Source organism: Leptonychotes weddellii, chromosome 3 (genome assembly GCF_054177405.1).
Source record: "Leptonychotes weddellii isolate Sample4059 chromosome 3, ASM5417740v2, whole genome shotgun sequence".
In the NCBI taxonomy this organism is placed as follows: Eukaryota; Metazoa; Chordata; class Mammalia; order Carnivora; family Phocidae; genus Leptonychotes; species Leptonychotes weddellii.
This window is the reverse complement of record NC_138371.1, coordinates 58083067-58102927: the sequence shown is the minus strand read 5'-3', so window position 1 is coordinate 58102927 and position 19861 is coordinate 58083067. Positions and strand designations below refer to the sequence as shown.

At 44.1% G+C, this 19861-nt stretch overlaps 1 protein-coding gene across 3 annotated transcripts in view; it reads right to left on the bottom strand.

Annotated features, from left to right (window-relative positions):
• Positions 1–19861, bottom strand: part of STK39 (serine/threonine kinase 39) — a 400617-nt gene that overhangs the window by 336599 nt on the left and 44157 nt on the right. For all 3 annotated transcript variants that reach the window (XM_081814256.1, XM_081814255.1, XM_081814257.1), the window contains exon 2: positions 4727–4839. In XM_081814256.1, the coding sequence (XP_081670382.1) occupies positions 4727–4839 (113 nt within the window). The remainder of the gene's footprint in view (positions 1–4726; positions 4840–19861) is intronic.

The window sequence follows — 19861 nt, the reverse complement described above, 5'->3', positions numbered from 1 at the left end:
ATCCCTTAACTAGACTTTTTTTTTTTTTTTTCCTTGAAGAAACAAGCACTTTGCCTGGCCCCAGGGCCATGATTTCTCCTACATACATAGCACTCCTGCCCCTAGGAATTAAACTGTTAAGTTTTGATGGCACTGGTGTTTATGAAGCAATGAGAAAATGTTACTGAGTTTTCTGTGACTAGGGACCAAAGACAGACTAAAAATATGAGAACTCAAGTCTAGAGAAAAAATATTAAGAAGGATATGGTTAAAGTCTAAAAACCATCAAGTCAAGTAAGGTGATGAACCAAAATGTCCATCAATCGCTGGGTAAAAATTTTAAGGAGAGTCCCCTGAAGGTTGGAAAAAGTGGGTTTTAGGATAAATAAAGGGAAGGATGACCATGTCACATTTGTGGAAATCACTGTCACCTGGTGATAGAGACTGAAAGATGACTTCAAAAAAGCAGATTAGTTATTCACGGGTGAAATGGAATTTTAAGGGAAGTGAGTGGGCCCTCGAGCAGCATCTCTAACCTTTGAAGTTAACCACAAACCAGAGAATTAAGCTCTTTCAAGAAACCTCAAGGCCATTTTCACATAGAATATACCAGCTTGCATGACAGTGGGTCAGACCAGACCCATTTAAGCTAGCCTCAAGTTCCTATTGAAAAGCAAGATGGATGCATCCATATGCATGCAATGGAATGCATGTTAGAGAATCTGTTAAACCATTTCTAGATAAATAGAGGGAAAAGGTGCAGAAAGAATCCGTAGCTCAAAAAGTTCACCAACCCAATATAAGAATGAAGAAACTCATTTACCAGTCCCCAGGCTCCCCAAAAAACAGCAATCAACTTTGTTTTCCCCATCGTCTAGCTCAGTGTCTAGCATCTAGTAGGGTTTAATAATCATGCAGTTAACAAGCTCTGCTCTGAAACTATAAATGTGTCCCGGAGAGTGTTAAGCCTATTATAGTCATTTATACCACTGTGGGATTAAAAAATGTGGGATTAACATAACAAATCTCAGAAATTATCAAAGCATCTAGGTTGGAATGGTCAGGAATATAGAACAGACCAGTAACAGCCCCTGACTCCTAGAAAACTAACCACCAAAGCATCGTACCTAGAGAGGTTAACTATAACTTTAACTATAATTAAAGGCCAAACTCCAATACATCTAAGAAAACGTAAAAACATGCCTAGAAAAAGAATTAACTAAATGCTACTCCTGTAAGGCCAAGAAAAACATTTGTTCTAGGGTTTTCTAATCTAATTGCTGTTAAGATGAATTTTTAGCAAGCATATTGCTTTGTCCTCTGATACATACACCCAAAACTCACCCTTCTTATGGGCCTGAGCACAATGAGGAAACTCGTTAAATATTTACCAAATAAATTACTAAATGTATATCAGATCTGGAGCCAAATGTCATTGAGGAATATTACAGTACTCATTTCAACAGTAAATAAATTTTATTTAAATTAGCACTTATTTACCACCAGGGATTTCATCTAATGTTTCTTTTCCTCCCTTCCTTCTCAGAGAAGCCAGGACTGTAATTATCACTTTGCTTCAGAAATCATGACCACTTGAATCCTTCTTCAGCCAGACCTGGAGTAAACTCCGTATGACCACAGAATCGGACAGCCTCTGCCATACGAAGAAGCAGAGTCCAGGGACAGTTGTCCAGAACTGCTCCGGGCCATCACATCGGACCTGTGAGTGGAAATCCTACCTTACTAGGGGGGTTGAAGCAAGAGTGTAGGGACACAGAAGGGAGTCGGAAGTAGGAGGTGATAGCTTCAGCTGGGGAGGCAGACATTCCAACAGCCAGCAGACAGTTGATAACGGTGACTTCTATGACATAACTCTCTCACAAGGTAAGGATTCCAGTGGCCACTGTTTCTTACAAGAACAAAGGCTTCCAGTTAACACATGGCACGGTTTGTGAACTGATGCAGAGCACGGACCTGTACATAATGCGGGCACACGCGCACACACACACGGAATTAAAGGGTTATTAGGATACCGCATGTCCAAACGCTGCCAAAATGTGAGCCCACAGAGATAATAAAAGTGCGAGCAACAGCAGTATTAGAAATTGAAAGGATTATAGCAACCTTGTTCCACACGATCTCATGTGCCAACAGCTGGGCCACAAAAGCCTGGCAACGTTAGGCAGCCCATACTGTATATTCCATTTCTTTCTGTTTGCAAAGGACAAACATCCTAAAGAACCACCCCCCTCCCATCTCTTGAAATATCAAGACATCGGGCGCCTGGGTGGCTCAGTCGGTTAAGCGACTGCCTTCAGCTCTGGTCATGATCCCAGGGTCCTGGGATCGAGCCCCACGTCGGGCTCCCTGCTCAGCCAGAAGCCTGCTCCTCCCTCTCCCACTCCCCCTGCTTGTGTTCCCCCTCATGCTGTCTCTCTCTCTCTCTCTCTGTCAATTAAATAAATAAATAAAATCTTTAAAAAAAAAAAAAGAAATATCAAGACATCAAAAGGTCAAAGGTTCAAGATTAAGGAAAGATCAAAGCAAAAAATCAATATACCTTTTAAAGGAAAAATAGATAATTATACATATATACTATACTCTTAACACAATGTGGGCATTAAGCAGCGGGGCGGGGGGTTGGATGGAGAATGAGAGAAATAAACTAACTGCTAATAAGCAAACTCATAAATCCTAAAACCTCAAATTAATGAGCCAAGCACAAAGCCATAACACCCAGATCCTTACATGTGCAGCTCTGCCTAAATTATGAGTATCTCCAAATGACACTGTTACGGTCCCTGGTCCCAGGGAAACAGAGGAAAGTGTCCCCCCCCTGCTGCCTCCACCAGGACCTTCATTAGCTCCCATGGCCAGCAACCAACTGCTGACCAACAGCCAGCAGAGGGAGAACATGGAGGCTTGGGGCGACTCGGGGCTCTTAGAGACCAGGGACCACAGTGTCGGCCCAGAAGGCTGGTTCCAGAATTGCCAGACACAAATGTACACAGGCCTCACAAAGACCCTGTATAAATAGTCTGCTGCTGGCAACAGGATGGCCATGGGATCTCCAACAGAGTGCCAAGATCAAATACAATCATCACGGGCAAATTCGGGAGTGGTTATTTCCAAACGGGGCATACAAATGTACACTCGAATTTAAAAGAAAAAAAAATAGCGTAGATTCAGTATAGCCACAGAATTTGAGGACTCCTAAAGGGATCTGAGAGATTTCCCAATCCAAGTCTCTTTCTAAACAGTGCTGTGCTGTTAGGTGACTTGACCAAAGGTAGAAAACAAGTTGGTGGCGGAAGTAGGACCCGACTCTCCCCACAGTTTGTTTAGTGCTTTTTCCACTTGGGGAGAGTGACCTTCAAAACTGGCCAGATGACAAAGGCACAATTTTATTGGTCACCGTGATCGCAAGTGACAGAAGGATGCAGCCATCATTTCCGTAAGAGCAAAGCACAGCTGAAATTCTGAAGAAGGTAAAAGCCTTAAATGTATACATATTTTGTGGGGTTTGGGTTTTTTTTTTTTTTTTTTTTTTGGAATTAACATTAAATTGTGGAAGCCCTTGCTTTAATCTGAGTTTTAGCGGGCAATCTGTTGCTTCAATCCCAGCGAAATCTATGCCTTGTGGAGCCTAATTTAAAATGTGAGGCCAAACATATCTGGAAAAGTACAGCTTTATCCTTCTACTTAATTTATACTATAGTGTGCTGTAATTAAGCCTGAAATAAAAGCTATATTCTGAGTAAAGACAAAAAGCTCTTGTTAATGACATTCCATTCCCGATGTAGAAAACAACAAAAGGCTTCTTCATTTGGAGCCAAATGTCATTATACTTTGTAGCTTGTGTGGATAGCTATTGGACTAATATTTGTACTGGGATTAGGGTTGGGATAACCAATCAGTTAACTCCTCCACTGCAGTTTCCTATTATCCTCAAATAAATGGCCAAAAGGAAAAAAAAGAGAATTGGCAGGCAGAACGACAACTATATTTATGAGATTAAACTCTCAAACCCTTCAGAGTTTGCCGGGCAACTAATAACCATTTGCCAAGCTGTTCATTTAATAATGAGTCACTTAAGCCAAAACCAAATGTTCCTGCAACCAACCAATTCTACCACAGTCATATCCACAGTCAAAGCTCCAATTATTTATGTAATGTACGGACTTCCTTTAGAATAAGAAGAACAAGTTGCCGTGGACAAAAAACAAACTCCTCTTCTTAGCCAAAAGCAAGCTACCCTGCAGTATTTTGAATAACTGAAATGTGTAGGTCATTTGGTAATTTCTGAAAGGCAAAATGACCGAAAAGGGCTTGGGGAGTAATTCCTATCTATGTCACGACTCTGGACGGAGGGCCAGAGGCTCTCCAACCCAGCTCTGCACTCAGCATCACATGACCTTCGAGTTCATCTAACTGTGTCTGTTCCCTGGTTTTCCAAAAGAGAGTGTCAGCGCTGAGACCAGGCCTACCCTGGAATTATGAGGACTGAACAAAACCCTGCTTGTGATAGCAAAGTGAGTCGTATAGTATACGACACAACTGTAAGGGACGGTATAATTCATCAGGGGACGAGCAGCGATGTGGGCTGCTTTCCAAGAAATACATGTGTCAAAATAGGAGGGAACACCAACTTGCCTTTGTTCTCTCTTTCCCCTGCTTCTCTGGCCCAGCTCTGCATACCCATCAGTGAAGAAAAGCAACCGGCGGGTATCCTTCACTTTTTACTTACTAATAGTTCATCCATACTGGTCTGGCATTTTTCCAAGTTGATGCGCTTTATTGCTACGCGTTCTTGCCGGGGCTTGCAGAGAGCAGCCTGGACTACGGCCGTAGCGCCGCTGCCTGAAACAAAAGAAAAACAGCATCAGCTATCCGGTGGCATGCTGTCTGGTTACCAGTCACGACCCCCTTCCTAAACAAATACCTATCTTTTTTTTTTTTTTGAAGTCTTCTACTCAAGGTATTCAAACCATTGCCTTTTAACATATTCTAAAAGAGTCTTGAGTCTGAAAATAATTATCTGTGGGAGAAAAAGCAAAGAGCAGACTGCTCGATGGGATAGAAAAACAGTGCCCGCACTCCAGAAGCTACAATCCACATCAAAAAAGCCCATTGCAATCCAGCATGTTTCCTGCTGCCCGAAACAAAGGCTGATAAAGTGACGGGTCTGAGGTCACAGGGACAAGAGACACGAGCCTCCAAGCACAACACTGCCTGGAGGCCATTACTGTCTCTGGCCCCCAGGATTCTCTAACTTTAGTGCCCTTAAAATACCTCGAGCTCTTCTTCCATTTCAGCCCAAACCAAACCACTCCAGCCTGAACGACTTCAGGGTTTCCACGAGACGCCGTGACAACTTATCTGCTCTGAGTGCTCTTTGAGCTTATTCCTTCTAAGCTTGCTCTACAATTAGAAGAACAGGAATCAACCCGAGGATTCTCATGTTGAAAGGATGACTTTCAAGGATGCCAAGCAAGGGATGCAAATGTGTAATTACAAAAGCTCTCGGCATTCACATGAATTTCCTATTTCTAAGGTTTCATGATCATTAGCTAATGCACTCAAACTCCTAGGAGACAGAGTCATGTCATTATCCATATTTTATAAGAGCAAAATGTAGACGTGTAATGATTTGTGGCAGAGCACAAAGAGCTCCTAATCCGGTTTGTATTCCACGGGGGCAAAAAGACCTCTAGGTTAAGGCATCTCACTTCTGCAAAGAATACCAAAAACCTCCTTAGGATCACATAAATCTTCTACCCCTGCAAGACAGCCAAGCAGAGAAACAGCCTGTGCTCAGGATTGTGCAAAAGGGGGCCCAGATGTGGCCATGCACCTTTCTCCTTAAAGCTTTTCTTCGAGGACTACTTCTCAAATGAGTCATCCAGTATCATCAAATGGAGGAAGGGGCAGCTTTGGGCAATACAGAAGGGAGATCAGTATTAGCTTTCCTTACAGATGTGATAGGCAGGCATGACATTTCTAGTGAAAATCAATCCTTTCCCATACCAAGGAGGTAGGTGCCCAAGTGGGTGTCTTTGGAGCTGAAAGTCTGCCCTTTCTTCTGTCCTGTGGTCTCAACATCCACTCTGGCCCCCGGATCTGGTGTCCCAAGCAGATCACCCTATGCTCCAAAACCAGGTCTCCAACTTCAAGACTCCCATTCCAGGAAGTCCAACCGGTGTTCACCAAGGAGGGAGAAAATCCATATATACGAACCACCCCCTGTACCGTAGGCACTTTATTCATGCAATTCTCATTACAAGCCTGCACATTTTTTATTCCTAGCCTCATGTTATATGTGAGAACACTGGGACTTGGAAAGCTTGCCCACACAGCTAAGCGCCTGGGCTGGGGTCTGTGTCAGGTCGGCCAGACTCCAAGCTCCATGCTTTTCCCTGCTTCCCATAGGCCAGAGCCCACACTTCCCTTCCCCGCTTGTCCTGGCCATACAGGACGGAAAAAAATGTCCTACATGCTTGAACAAAAAAGAAACTACCTACAGGGAAGATTCAAGTGAGCCTTACTCTCTAGTTCAAGGAGGGAGTGCTATTGTCAGAGGTTGTTAAAAGGGCCTCCCTGTCCTTAATCTCACTGCCTGCCCCATCAGCTACTATTCCAAGTCCCACCATATCGGTCTTGGCCCTACAGATCAGAGCATGCTGGGTTCAATCCAGAATGCTCTAGATATCACAGCCAAATACTACAAAGAGGGCTGCTGATAGCAAAGTGTACTTTCCAGTCAAGGTCTCCAGAACAAGAGACCATCACTGACTGAGCCGCAGAGAAAGTGGTAAGTAACTGGTTAGCACTGGGCCTGGTATCCAGCAGAGAAATCAACACACATCTTTAAGTTGCTGCTGATGGGAAGTCATTCTCGGCTCTACCTGTTGTAGTCTCCCACCCAAATCTACCCCCACCCCCACCAAATCCTTAATCCACATCCCAGAACATTTTCAAAGCAGGGGAACTGAAAAACAGGAAAGGCAAGAACACACACTCCCAAAAAGGATAACACAAGTGCCTGTAAGAGGGGGCTGCCTCCCATGGCCTGGTAAATCCTTGACTATAAAAGTCTCCTGACTTCCACAGACACATGCAAGAACGCAGACAAAAATAAGAATTCTGGACAGAAAGAGGCAGCAGGAGAGAAAGTCTTTTATTAGAGCTTCACAACTAGAGAATTGTTATTACTTAACAACTATAACTGACTAAAGAACAACCAGCAGCTCCTCGTCTCTAGAGAGAATAATCCTGGGGTTCCTGTCATTTCGTGAATGCATATCACCACTCACTGGACAAGTCAGGAGACACCGCTTTGACCCCAAAGATTTCCCTCAACTGCAAGGGAGATCAAGAACAACGATAGAGGGGCAGGGAGCCTTAGGGACCATCAAGTCCAATCCCTAGCTTTATGGATGAGGAAGGGAAGGGAAGAGCACCCTCACCAGAAAGCACCTTGATCTGGATTGACTTCCAGCCTCCGAAACTACGAGAAGTCAGCGCCTATTGTTTGAGGCGCCCAGCCCCTAGTGTTTCGTTAAAGCAGCCGGAGCTGACTAATACAGAAACCTTTCACTGTCAGTTCTACTCCCTGCCCTGCTATCACCTGTGGTAAATAATGCCGTACAAATTAGAAATTCTCAACAACTGCCTAATTAAGTCACAGCAAGATAAGGTAACATTCAATGGAAGGGCTTCTGGTGGGCCACTGTAGCTCCCAAATCTTAGGTTAGTAAGACCCCTGAAAAGGAGGTTCAGCAAGGATTCTACCCTTCCTATCCTTTCAACCCTAGTACCAATTTCTTCTATGATGTTGGGCTTAATTTTTCTCTAAATCTCAGTTTCCTTAATGGGCATAATAAAATCTACCCATGAAGCTAAATAACATCGCTGGAAACATCAATTCAGTAAATGTTAGGCTCTCTCTCTGGAATGCATTTCTGCACCCACACAATTAAGGAGGCAGACTGTATCTATAGTTTGCACTAGTGCCCCCCCCACACACACCATCACCACCACTGAGAAAAGAGAAGGCCCAGTAGCTCCAGGTCAGTACTAAGTATCATTCTGCTTACAGGAAGATTCAGTTGGTTGAAAGAAGGGAAAAGGAGGGCTAAGTTCAAAAACTGGAAGACTAAATGATTTCTAAGGTCTGAGCCAGCATAATGAGTCTAAGAGTCTAAAATATAAGAGAAGAACCCAGAGAATTCTGGAATAGCTATGAATTAAGATTCTATAGCTAAACTTCTTATTGATAAGGTACTCTGATATCTAACCTAAAAATTACTTTAAAAAGTCTCTGTCTACCCGGATTGCAGAGTTCATAACCTAGCCCTGCCACATAGTAAATGCTTGTTCTTCGATGACTGACTTAACTCCTCCATGCCTCAATTTCTTCATTTGTATGATGGAGATAATAGTACAGAGCTCACAGGGTAGCTGGGAGGATCACATGGGTTAATACACGGAAAGCCCTTGGAACCGTGTCTAGTACATAGGAAGCACTAATTAAATCTTAAGTTATTACTTTTCAGGGAAATCCCTCCAAGTCAACTGGTGTCCAGCCAATTTGTTGTTCTAATGCTACATATTTCACGATGTTGACGTACCATAATTTGTTCAACCCTTCCTCTATTATTCCTTCTCTTTATTTCCAGTTTTCCCTCCAGTATGAATAACGTAGCAATAAACAGCTGATACTTTATATACATATTAGTCCGTAAGAACTTTTCTTTATGTTAAAGTTAGGACGTGGCCAACTGTCCAATACCTCTCCTCATAAATGTCAGGAATTAAGAAACAAACGAAATAGATATTATATTAGCCTATAACATGAATAGTGGCCAGTGGAAGGAAGCTGTCATCACATCCTACTTAAATGAGGAGCACCGAGCCAAAAATTTTCATACAATAAGTTTGCCCAGCTCTTAGCACATGGATGGACTCCTTCGTTATGCTTACCTGTCCTTTCTCAGTGCACAGTGTCCAGAGCAACGTCAGGCTGTCTTTTTGGATGTGCTGGCTGGGGAATGGATAATTAACAAAACAAATGGCTTTGGTCCAGCTGATGACTTCTTCCAATTCTCTCCTCATCCAACTTACTATAGGTGTTCTATTTATATCACGTGTCCAACCTCAAAGCCCATGAGGCCAGTCAAGATCACCTGAGAGCCGGAAGCTGGCCAGCGTGTGCACAGACACACACGTGCACTCTGTAGGAACAGAGTTGCCACCTACCCCCACTAATGTCGCCATGGAAGTTCGCCGACCTAGCACGGCAAGATTCTGATTTTTGCAGAGAAGCTGAAAACTCAGAATTTTGTTTGAAATCTAATACGATAAGGTTAGCAATTAAATTTTTTTTAACGTAAAAGCATTGTGAGTCACATAAAAGCTTGCCACAGGCTGTATTTTGCCTCCCTGTGTAACTACTATTTGGCTTCAGAGGTCCACCCTTCCTTGCCTGGTGTCCAATTTTTAAATTATTTATTACTTACACATATGAAGTTGCCATTCTTCTCAATCAAAAGGGATCACATTTCCAATGATTCAACATAATACATGTACATACTCAGGACATGGGCCCACACTGATTTACTACATGTGGCTGTGTTGCCATCTACCTTATCCCACTATTTCCTACCAAGAGAAAACCACCAGGGCTATTTTCCTGTTGTTTGGTACGTTCTATGTGAAAGGAACAGCACAGTAAACTATCAAGTCAAACATAAAGAAGAGAGGCTGTGAGACAGGTGTTATACGCAATTTGCTATATGGATTCCTTAATAAAACAGACACTCCTGCCGGCCTGTCTGATAAATGGGACACAGACTGTGTGTATACAATGGACATGGCACAGCAAGGCCACGTTTCTCAAGGACGCTACAAACAGGGGACACCCACCCCACACACCGAGTGACCTTGTTTGTGTTACAACCACGCTGGCTGAGTTACATCCTTCTGCCTCCATCGGTGGACCCACCTTCTGGGATGGCTGGAGCAGAGTAAGAACTCACACAAAATAAATAAATGAAGATGAGGGTGAGGTGGAGAAATGGCCACTGAGCAAATATGCTCACATTTCATCACTGACCTGCACAAACTCCCTTACCTGGGAGAGCCTGGCTTGTTGGAACCTTTAGAGGTCACAGACCTCACCAAAGGAAAGCAGCGCTCATATGTAACTTGGCAAGAATCATCTGATAATGCCACAGAAAAACAAAAAGTAGCCTGGGGATCTGATCGTAAGAGAGATAGAGGGGAACTGGGATGTGGAATCAAACTGAAATGTATGTCAATAAATTCACCTTGGACCTCAAGCTACATCTAAAGCAACAATTAAAACAAACATAAAAAAAAAAAACAAAAAAACCTACATTACACTTACTAAATTCAGAAGGTACATGGATTAGGATTACTGATATAAATAAAATCCATAATGAATATTGCGAGAGTACAAGTAAATTCTAGTCACCCGGTTAAAGAGGAGTGGTAAGTACATGATAAGGAATTATTGAATAACAGGCTCTAGGGGCACCTGGGTGGCTCAGATGGTTAAGCATCTACCTTCAGCTCAGGTCATGATCTTGGGGTCCTGGGATCGAGCCCCTTGTCAGGCTCCCAGCTCAGTGGGGAGCCTGCTTCTCCCTCTCCCTCTCCTGCTTGTGCTCTCTTTCTCTCTCAAATGAATAAACAAAATCATTAAAAATAAATAAATAACAGACTCTAATTTCCATCAAATTCAATGTGATTAATATTGGGATTTGTTCCCATTTTTTGTTTTCCTAACGATATACAGTAGATTAAAAAAAATCACTCTGTGAATGATTAGTTGCCAGCTTAAAAAATACTTCATTAGTCTGAAGAGCACTCATTTAGGGCTTAGACCCCTCAAAGCTGGAACTGTATTCTAGGATTCTAGTCCTGATGCTAATACTAACCAACATGCAACTTGGAGGAAACACCTCTGTCTGTGAACGTGCATTTATTTGCTAAGAAAAGGAACATCCTATTTTGATGGGGCGGGGGCGGTTGACAAGCTAGCCCCAGGGCTTGGCGAGGATTCACCTGAGACGCTGCCTCCTCCCACAACCGCAATCAGAGTTAGTCATTTCCTCTTTGCTCCCAAGGACCCGGTGCAGCCTCATCCCAGCACTTACAGGATCACGGAGCGGTCTTCCCTGGCCTTATTACTCCTAGAATCAGCCCTTCCGCTGAGGCCCCTGCCTGGAATGCAGGAGGCCCTAGGTAAGTGTTTGCTAAGTGAATAAAACCCACGTCAACCCATCCCTGGAGAAGCTACCTAGACACAAGGGAGGTGAAGCTGTGTTCCACGCAGAGAGCACTAGGGCCCTGGCCGACTATACAGTCTAGAAGCAAGGAGGAAGAGCAATTTTACTCAATATGTTCTCTCTGACCTGCTTGTCGTGTGTGTTTTAAGTAGGTAGTCAGTGTGTGTGTGGCAATTAACTCCAAGAACAGGCCCAGGGAGGCTACCTGCCTGAAGGCATTTCTGATCTGCAGAACATCTGTTTCAATATTAGAGTCAAATGTCACAGGAAAGCTCATACTAAAGAGCAGTGTTCCACCAGAATGGGTAGGGAACCTCAGTTTTAAAAAATTAAATCCCCTGGCCACTGCTCAGCACGTAGGAGCCACGTGAAATGAGGCAGGCTAATACAGTAGGGCCTTTGATGACTCCCCTGGAGTATAAAGTAGTGACATCAAACACCTAACAACGTGGAGAGGTGACAGGAGCCCTCAGCAGCCCTCCAAATCCATCTCAGGAACCACTGCGTCAGGCCCTGGAAGGCAGGCGGGACACATTCCTACAGAGCAAATTTGATTTTTAGATTCATTTAAAGGTCAAGTTCAAGTTCTTGCCCCCTGCACACTCAAAGCCCCATGATCTGGCAGGACTGAAAAACTTCCTGTTCTGCTCCAAGGGGGCAGTTCAACCCCTCCCAGCAAAACCTACTCGTTCTACTGATTAAATCAACCAAACAGAAGCCAACATTCCACAGAGGAATGTCCATTTCTATTCATACAGATAAACAGATACACCCACTGGCGAAAGCCAAAAGACACAAGTGTCCTGGTTCTAACAGGGTGTTCCAACATGGCGTCTCTCAATCCTCACTGCTCCAACCTTAAGCCACCTGGAAATGCGAGAGGCTACAAATACAAAAAGAACCGGTCTCTACTCCAAGGTCAGTCCCATTCATCCCAGCTCCGCTACATGCATGTTGCCTTTGTATGAATAAGAGAAAGGTATCTCTCTCTCTGAATGGACACAAACCTGGATGTGCAAGGCCTGACAAGTACATGGTGCACTATTAGGGGGAAATACTCCTTTCTCCCAGTTAATTGCATCGTAGCTCATCGGGCTGAACGAGGGCTGATGTCCTGGCTCCATGGGCAATGTACACCCTTGGTGGCCTTGGAACAAAGATTAGCATATCCAAAGCACCCATCCTATAAAAACGAAAATAAGTAAAGTTTGTTTCTAAGCCCCAAGACAACAAGCCCAGACCTAACAAACAGCCCCATGAGAAGGCCCTGGATTGGGGTGGATTTTCTCAGAGCCTCTGAGACAGAATAACAACATCAGAAACACCTACAATGTCTGTTTCAAAAACAGATTATTGAGCCCATACCCAACCTATTGAATCAGAATTACTAAAACTGGTGGCCTGATGTGTTTTTTTTTTTTTTTTAGAGCAAGAGCACGAGCGTGAGCAGAGGGGAGGGGCAGAGAGAGAGAGAGAATCTTAAGCAGGTTCCATACTCAGTGAGGAGCCCCACTCAGTGCGGAGCCCAACGCGGGGCTCCATCTCACAACCCCGAGCCAAAATCAAGAGTCGGATACTTAACCAACTGAGCCACCCAGGAGCCCCAGTGATATGTGTATTTTTAATAAGCTTCTCCAGCGATCCCCCTCTTCTCTCAAGTTTGAAAACCATGGTTTCTGGGTCTCAGCTTGCCTCTCCCTTCCCCTGCCAGGACACAGGAAGATTTATCAGTTAGGAGCCAGTTAGGAAAATAGAAAACAACACTAGGTGCTACAACAGATATCATTTGATATAAAGAAGCAGTTCAACAAGTATCAGAGAGCTGAAAAGACTGAGCAATAGAGCGGAACTGTGGGAAGCAGCTCCCACCCCTGGGGCGGGGGATGGGGAGTCAAAGGGAGGAGCTGGGGTTACGGGAATCTAACAGTTGAGAGGAGGGGACCCACAGAGCTGGGAGCAGACCTCTTGAGAAGCAGGTGTTGCCACCTCGGGACCCTCCGTGAGGGCCCACGTGGGGCTGGGACGCAAACTTCTGAGGATGGCCAGGCAATGGATTCTCTGAGGGGCGCCAGGAGCCTGGTTCTAGGACGTCGCAAGGAGCTGGAGACAGGAACCAATGCCTGCTAGCAGAGTGAAGGGCCCTTTCTGGAATGAGGCTGACAAGCACAGCAAGCAAATGGAATGAATCATGTCCCTTCTGCCTCCTCCAGCCTCCCAGAAGCCCTCTAGCAGCCCCTATTCCAGAGCTTAACAGGGAAACAGCACACAGAAGGAGGAATGTGGTTTGCAGACTAACAGCCCAATACACAAACCAGTCTAGAAAGGTCTATCTGGTGCCTAGAGACAACCACTTAATAAGGAGCCAAGGGAACAGGATGTCCATCAGCCCAACAAGAGGTTGGTGCCTATTCCAGGCCTAGCAAGGGCCAGCCTTGTTCTTTCCATTCTCACTCACTCTGTTTTCAAACACAATTCCTAAAATGGCCCCTTTTAATATCTAATACTCCCAAAATGTTCATTCTATCCTTACAACCCCAGCCCAGCCCCATTCAACTTCCTTTTGAGCGGGGGTCTAGGGCCAGGCGGCCCTACCAGCAATGTGACCTTGGGCAAGTTTGCTCTGTACATCTATGCCTCAGTTTGCTTAACTATAAAAAAGGGAGTGACAATCATAGCTACCTCATGGATGGCTGTAAATATTACATGACGTAATACAAATATAGCAATATAAATGAACATGCCTGGCACGTAAGTGGTTAATTATGTTTTGACTGTATTAATATTATGAACAGTATGATTATCCCAGACACCTGGATAGAAACCCCAACGAGGTCTAAATTTCTAAAAAAAAAAAAAAAGCTGTTTATCCCCCTCCCCCGGGATCACCTCTGCCCCGACCCCCCCCACCCCCCCCACCCCCGAGTTCCACTTCTTAGTTTCCTGTGAAATTACGTCCACTTCTCCCAACCCTACTTCTGGTAGCCAGCAATGACAACTAATTTTTATACAACAATGATTGGGTGTACAGAAAATTATGCAGGGAAATGATTCATCTTCAAGATCCACTTCTCTGGTAATTATCCTTGGCTACCATATCCATGAAGCAGCAAGTAACTAAAACAATTCTCCTAGCTCAAGGACAGAGGGAAAAAAAGTCCACTCACGTTAATGCCACCCACCCCTCCCTACCTCTCCATCTGATCTGACTTTACTCATGATCCCACTCCTGCTTAGCTGGCCTCCTGTGGCAACCTGAGGTTCTCCCCCAAGTAACACCACACAAGAAGAGGTAAGGGACAACCCTAAAGGATAGAGGTCTTCCTTCCCCTCTCTCTTGACACACTCTTCATCCAGGAGCAGAGGGATGATGCCACAGTCTGAAACGCTAGCAGAAAAGAAGAGGTACAAGGGAGTGCTAATTACAGGACTGCAAAGGTCCGGTGTGGTGGAAAGCAGCGCCTCAGCAACCTGAGCGGGCCCAGGGTGCAGTGGAGTGAGAAAGAAGTCGAAGAAGCACCCCACAAAGGGCACTTCGCACCATAAGGGGCCTGCCGAAAGTAGCAGCATGCTGTCAATCCCTGCTTCCACCAGCTCCACCCCGAGGTCCCCCACACAGAAGCACCTGCAACATCTCCCGGTGCCATCTGGGGGAGCCTGGCAGGATGTCAGGAGAACTCTCCCTCCCGTGGTCTTGAGGTTAGGGGCCAAAATGTTAGAGGACTATGGGGGAATTGGAAAATGTGCAAATAATGCAAGGGATCACCTGGGTATCCCAGGAATATGCAGGTGCTGACTTGGTGGGTCTGGGGTGGGGGCTCCCAAGTGATACGATGCAGCTGGTCCATGGACCACACTTTGAATTGCTAGAGCACAAGGGAGGTAGCTGACCCAAATCACCCACAGAGGTTCCAGGTGCCCACCTCCTAACAAAGGAGTACAGTGTTCAGAAACCTCCTGACCCACCCCTCCTCAATCCCAACAGTGGACTGGGGAGGGCAGCATGAGCCATGGGGTCATGGGGAAGCAGATGCCTGGGGAGTCTGGGAGAAGAGGCAACGAACAGCTAGGGGAAGGGGTCACCCGGTCTGCAGGAGTCCAGAGGGAGCAAATCCCTCTACAGGGAACCACACTTGGTAATTTTATGTGTATTTAGCTCTTCAAAATGAAGATTCAACACTCTTCCCCTTAACGTTTATTACTTGATTTTTCCGTACATTTTCAGAAACTGGCTACAAATGAAAGATGAGGCCAACTCTACTTTCCTGCCTCAGGAGACAAAGTGTAATTTAACTTCAAAAATATCTCCAGTAACTGTGGCTTAAATTAACTTGGGCTCCAGTTACCTGGAAATTTATTCCATTAATCCAGAAAACAGGATTCCTCAAATATTATGGGTAACGAGGAACACACAGTAAACAAAAGTGAACAGCCAGATCACCGTAAATGCTTTTATTCAACACACATTAAACAAGTAAACTTTGTAACAGCAATACGATGTCTAAAGTCAACATACACAGGTTACCTCGTATGACATTTCAAGAAAAAAAATTATGACAAATAGTAATTTCGTTACCTGAAACTCCCTTCTTGTAGCATAAGGTCTAGGTCCCCAGCTCTGTGACCCCTCTCTAACTGGCAGCAGACGTGTATTCTATGAAGGGCTGCGTTGAGGAGCAATATGACGTGGAGTCACTCATTCAACACCTCTTGTTTTAATAGCTAGGCTGATTTGATTGGTAAGTACTTGTTAAACCGATCTTTTAAGAGAGAAACTCCTTGATCTCCTTTCTGTTTCATTTACTCATCAAATGATAGAAGTGTTCAGCTTTATGTATTTGCTGTCAGTTTCTGGCTAACCAGGGCTTCTACCTTGAACTCCAAGCTCTCAGAAGGCAGTCACCGCCACTCTCAGTGTGCCCTGTTCACTGCCAAGAAGACCCCTCCTACACATAATTTAATAAAAACCTGTTGGCCAGGCCCTCAGGTCCAGGCTCCAAGCTGCTGGCCCACCAGCTATACTGGGTGGACCCAAATCCTGAAAATGCCCCGGTTTCAGAGTCAACCTTCTCATGTGTCAATTAGCTCCGCTCTGTTACTTCAGCCAATCCAGTCCCAGTCAGGAGACCAAAATGGACAGATAGGTATAACAACTTCACCACCAGTAATGAGGATGGAGTGGGAAGGACCAACCGAAAGCACGTGATCTACCATGTACAGTAACTAGTAATGCCTTCAACACACACAGAATAAGAGCATCTCAAAGTTGAAAACAAACTTCAATTTACAGTTCATACAATCATATGACAAAGGCTATGTGCTTGTTTATTTATTCAAAGACTTTATTGAGCTTCTAAGAATGTGTCAGGCAGTATTTAAAGTGCTGGGAAGGAGGCAGAGTGGAAAAAGTACGTGCCTTCCAAGAGTTTACATTTTAATTGGGATGACAGGCATAGATTTCTTTAAAAATCATGAATGAGAATTTGATTTTGTGATAAGTGCTATGACAAGACAGATACATCAAGTTGTGGGAAGATCACTTGAGCTATGATGGTCAGGGAGGCAGGCCTCTCTGAGGTGGTGACTTCTGGGCTGAATTGAAGGAGCCACAAAGATCTGTGGGGTGGAACATCCCAAGAAGAGAGGCAGCACATGCAAAGGGCCTGAGACAGAAATGAGTTTGGAGAGCTTGAGGGACAGAGACAATTGTAGTGTGGCTGGAGCTTGTTGATACAGAGGGTAGGTGGGAAAAGACATGGTCGGACAGGTAGGCAAAGAAATGAACACACAGAGAGAGCCCTGTCAGCCAAAATAAGTGCTTTGGAGAATTTTGATGAGAGCTATTGACTCACATTGTATGCTGCTCACTCCAGCTGCACTGTGCGCACGAGGTTAAAATGGGAAGCAAGAGCAGATGCAGCGTGACTAGTTAGGGAGGTGCCAGAGATGGGCAGGCGCAAATTCATGATGGCCAAAGCTAGGGTGACTGAAGACGGAGGGAGAAAAGTGGCTGGATTCGGGATATATTTGGAGGTAGAGCCTCGGGATTTGCTAATTGACTGGATGTTAACTAGGGGTGGTGTGGGGGCATTTGGGTAATAAAACTAAATGCATGATCGCCTCCACTATAAATCACCACTGCATTTTATAACAAAGAGGCTTGATTCTCTCTTCACCTTCACCCTTTCCAAAAAGCTTGAGCTACCATGCATTTGTTCAACCAACCTCCCAAGTCAAGAACAGGAAGAGTGAGGATGCAGGGGCCGGGAATGTGGAAACTAGGCTGGTGCTTACTGAGGAGAGGCAAGTAAGAGCAGGGGTGTGCTTCCGCACGTTCAAGAGATGTTCTCAGGGAAGAAAGAATTGTTCAGTCATTTCCTACAAATGAGTATTTGTGTGTACTGCCTCATGAAGAAACATGTTTTAACACCAAAAACCGAAATATAAATATTTGGTATTTGGAGGCATTCTTTTTTGTTCATCCCACTCTTTTTCTTTTGGAGGCTCAGAAGAAATAATTAACCAGTCCAATGAAAGCTTTTTTCCTCCCTTCCTTAAAATTAAGCCGTGGTAAGCAGCAATGACAAAGAGTGTTCTGAATAAATTTTTTAAAACCCATTACCCAAACACAACTCTTTTCAGGATTGCATATGACATTCTAATCCTTATTCATATCCACACACATATACACTCACATAATATAGTCATGGTAATTATGGCTCCATGTTCCGCTGTGTGCATGGTGAATTAGACTGTAAACATTTTTCATGTTTCTAAAATATGTTTATAATTACACTGGTTGCAACACAATACCCCAACATGTTATGGAACCATAAACTCTTGCCTTTAACCCTAGGATTAGACACTTGAATCCTCCTTTCTCGGGGTTTTGTAAAATAATTTCAAAGGGATAACCCACCTTCGTTGCAAATAAAGCTAAAACAATGCCAAATGCAGAAGCTTCAAGCCTCTAATTAAAAAGTTGCTGTATTCAGTAACTTATTAAATTGCTTATAAAATCATTTATCTGTCAATGATTTGCCAAACCCCAGTGAGTAAAAGGAAATACATCAATTTCACTCGGGATTATTTACCTAGGATACTAGAAGAACTCACAAAGCACAAAAGGAAATTGGCTGCACCTGCACCAGAGAGTGTGCACTGATTTTTTTTTTTAGTGAGTGAATGGAATACGGACTTCGAGGACCGTCACCTTCTCTGCACTGTGATTTGGCCAAAGTCTTAGCCTTCATCGGGTAAGAGTCCACAGATGAGACACTGCAAGAGACAACTCTGAACGCTTTAAGTATAGTTCAACAATGAAATAGTTCCCTGTATGTAAACATGTGTGGGTGATTTAGAACTCTATAAATATATAACACAAATAAATATCATAGAGAGATTCATCCTGTATTCTAAAGGTGCCTTTCCTTTAAAGGCTTCCGAACCCCTCGAGCCATGGTTACAAAGTGTCATATGCTACGCTACCCAGTTGCCACTTTCCCAGCTGCACTCCGGATTCTTTGCTGGGGCGCTGTATTTTAGGCGATGCTAAAAGTAGCAGAGGGGCAAGGGGAGCGTCAGGGGCTTTAGCTTCCAAAAGTATTTTGTGCATCCCTGAGACCCTGACACTTCAAGGGTTATGCCGTGCAGCAGATACGAGGCTGACACCACTGAAGTTCATTCTCAGCTTTAAAAGGAAGCCAGTCCCAGCCTGTCTGTGAAGATTCGCAAATGCCTTGGACACCAGAATGTCACCTTTTCCATGTATTTTACTCACTGTCCTTAACTTGTGAGTCCAACCATTTCAGGAGAATGTCTGCAGGAGAACAAAAGATGGCTATCTACAGGTAAGATCCCATCATGGGTCCCCTTAACCGGAACACTAAGGAAGCTGTTCAGTTTTGCAAACTATACCGTATTTCAAAGTCACTGGTGAAAAGGCACCACTTTAAGGAATTCCATGATGATTCCCTGTATTTTTTATGTCAGTGCAGACTCTCACATCTTCTGCCAGGACTTACATTGAACAAAAACTCCAAAAGGACATCCAGATTCTTTGGACAACTGGTATTCAGCCATATCCAATACTGCTTGAAATAATTAAGCTGTCAGCAGGGTCTTAGAAATGTTTGGGCTATGAGAGTATCTGGATGTCATATTATGTTTCACGATAGTATCTGACCTGCATTACAATTCCTCATATTCTCCAGCAAGAAACAAAATGACCGAACAGGGCCAAAGAAATAATGTTCTGTTTTCCATTCACCGTAGTTTCGCTCTCGATCTTTAAAGTAACATTTTCCTGAGTTTTTTAAATCTATGTATCAAAAACTCTATGTCAAAATATTTAAGAAGTGGGAAAGGCTATGACAGGTTAAACAGGAGGAAAAAAGCAATCCATGGAAATATTAAATGTTACGCTACTAGTCTCAGAGCTCAGCACACTTGAAATCTATAGGACACAGCATCCCCAACTACCATCTTACCCTCAACTCTGAAACAAATGTATTTAAAGGATACCACAAGTTAAAATTAGAATTAAAAAAAAAAAGACATTCTTGGGGCACCTG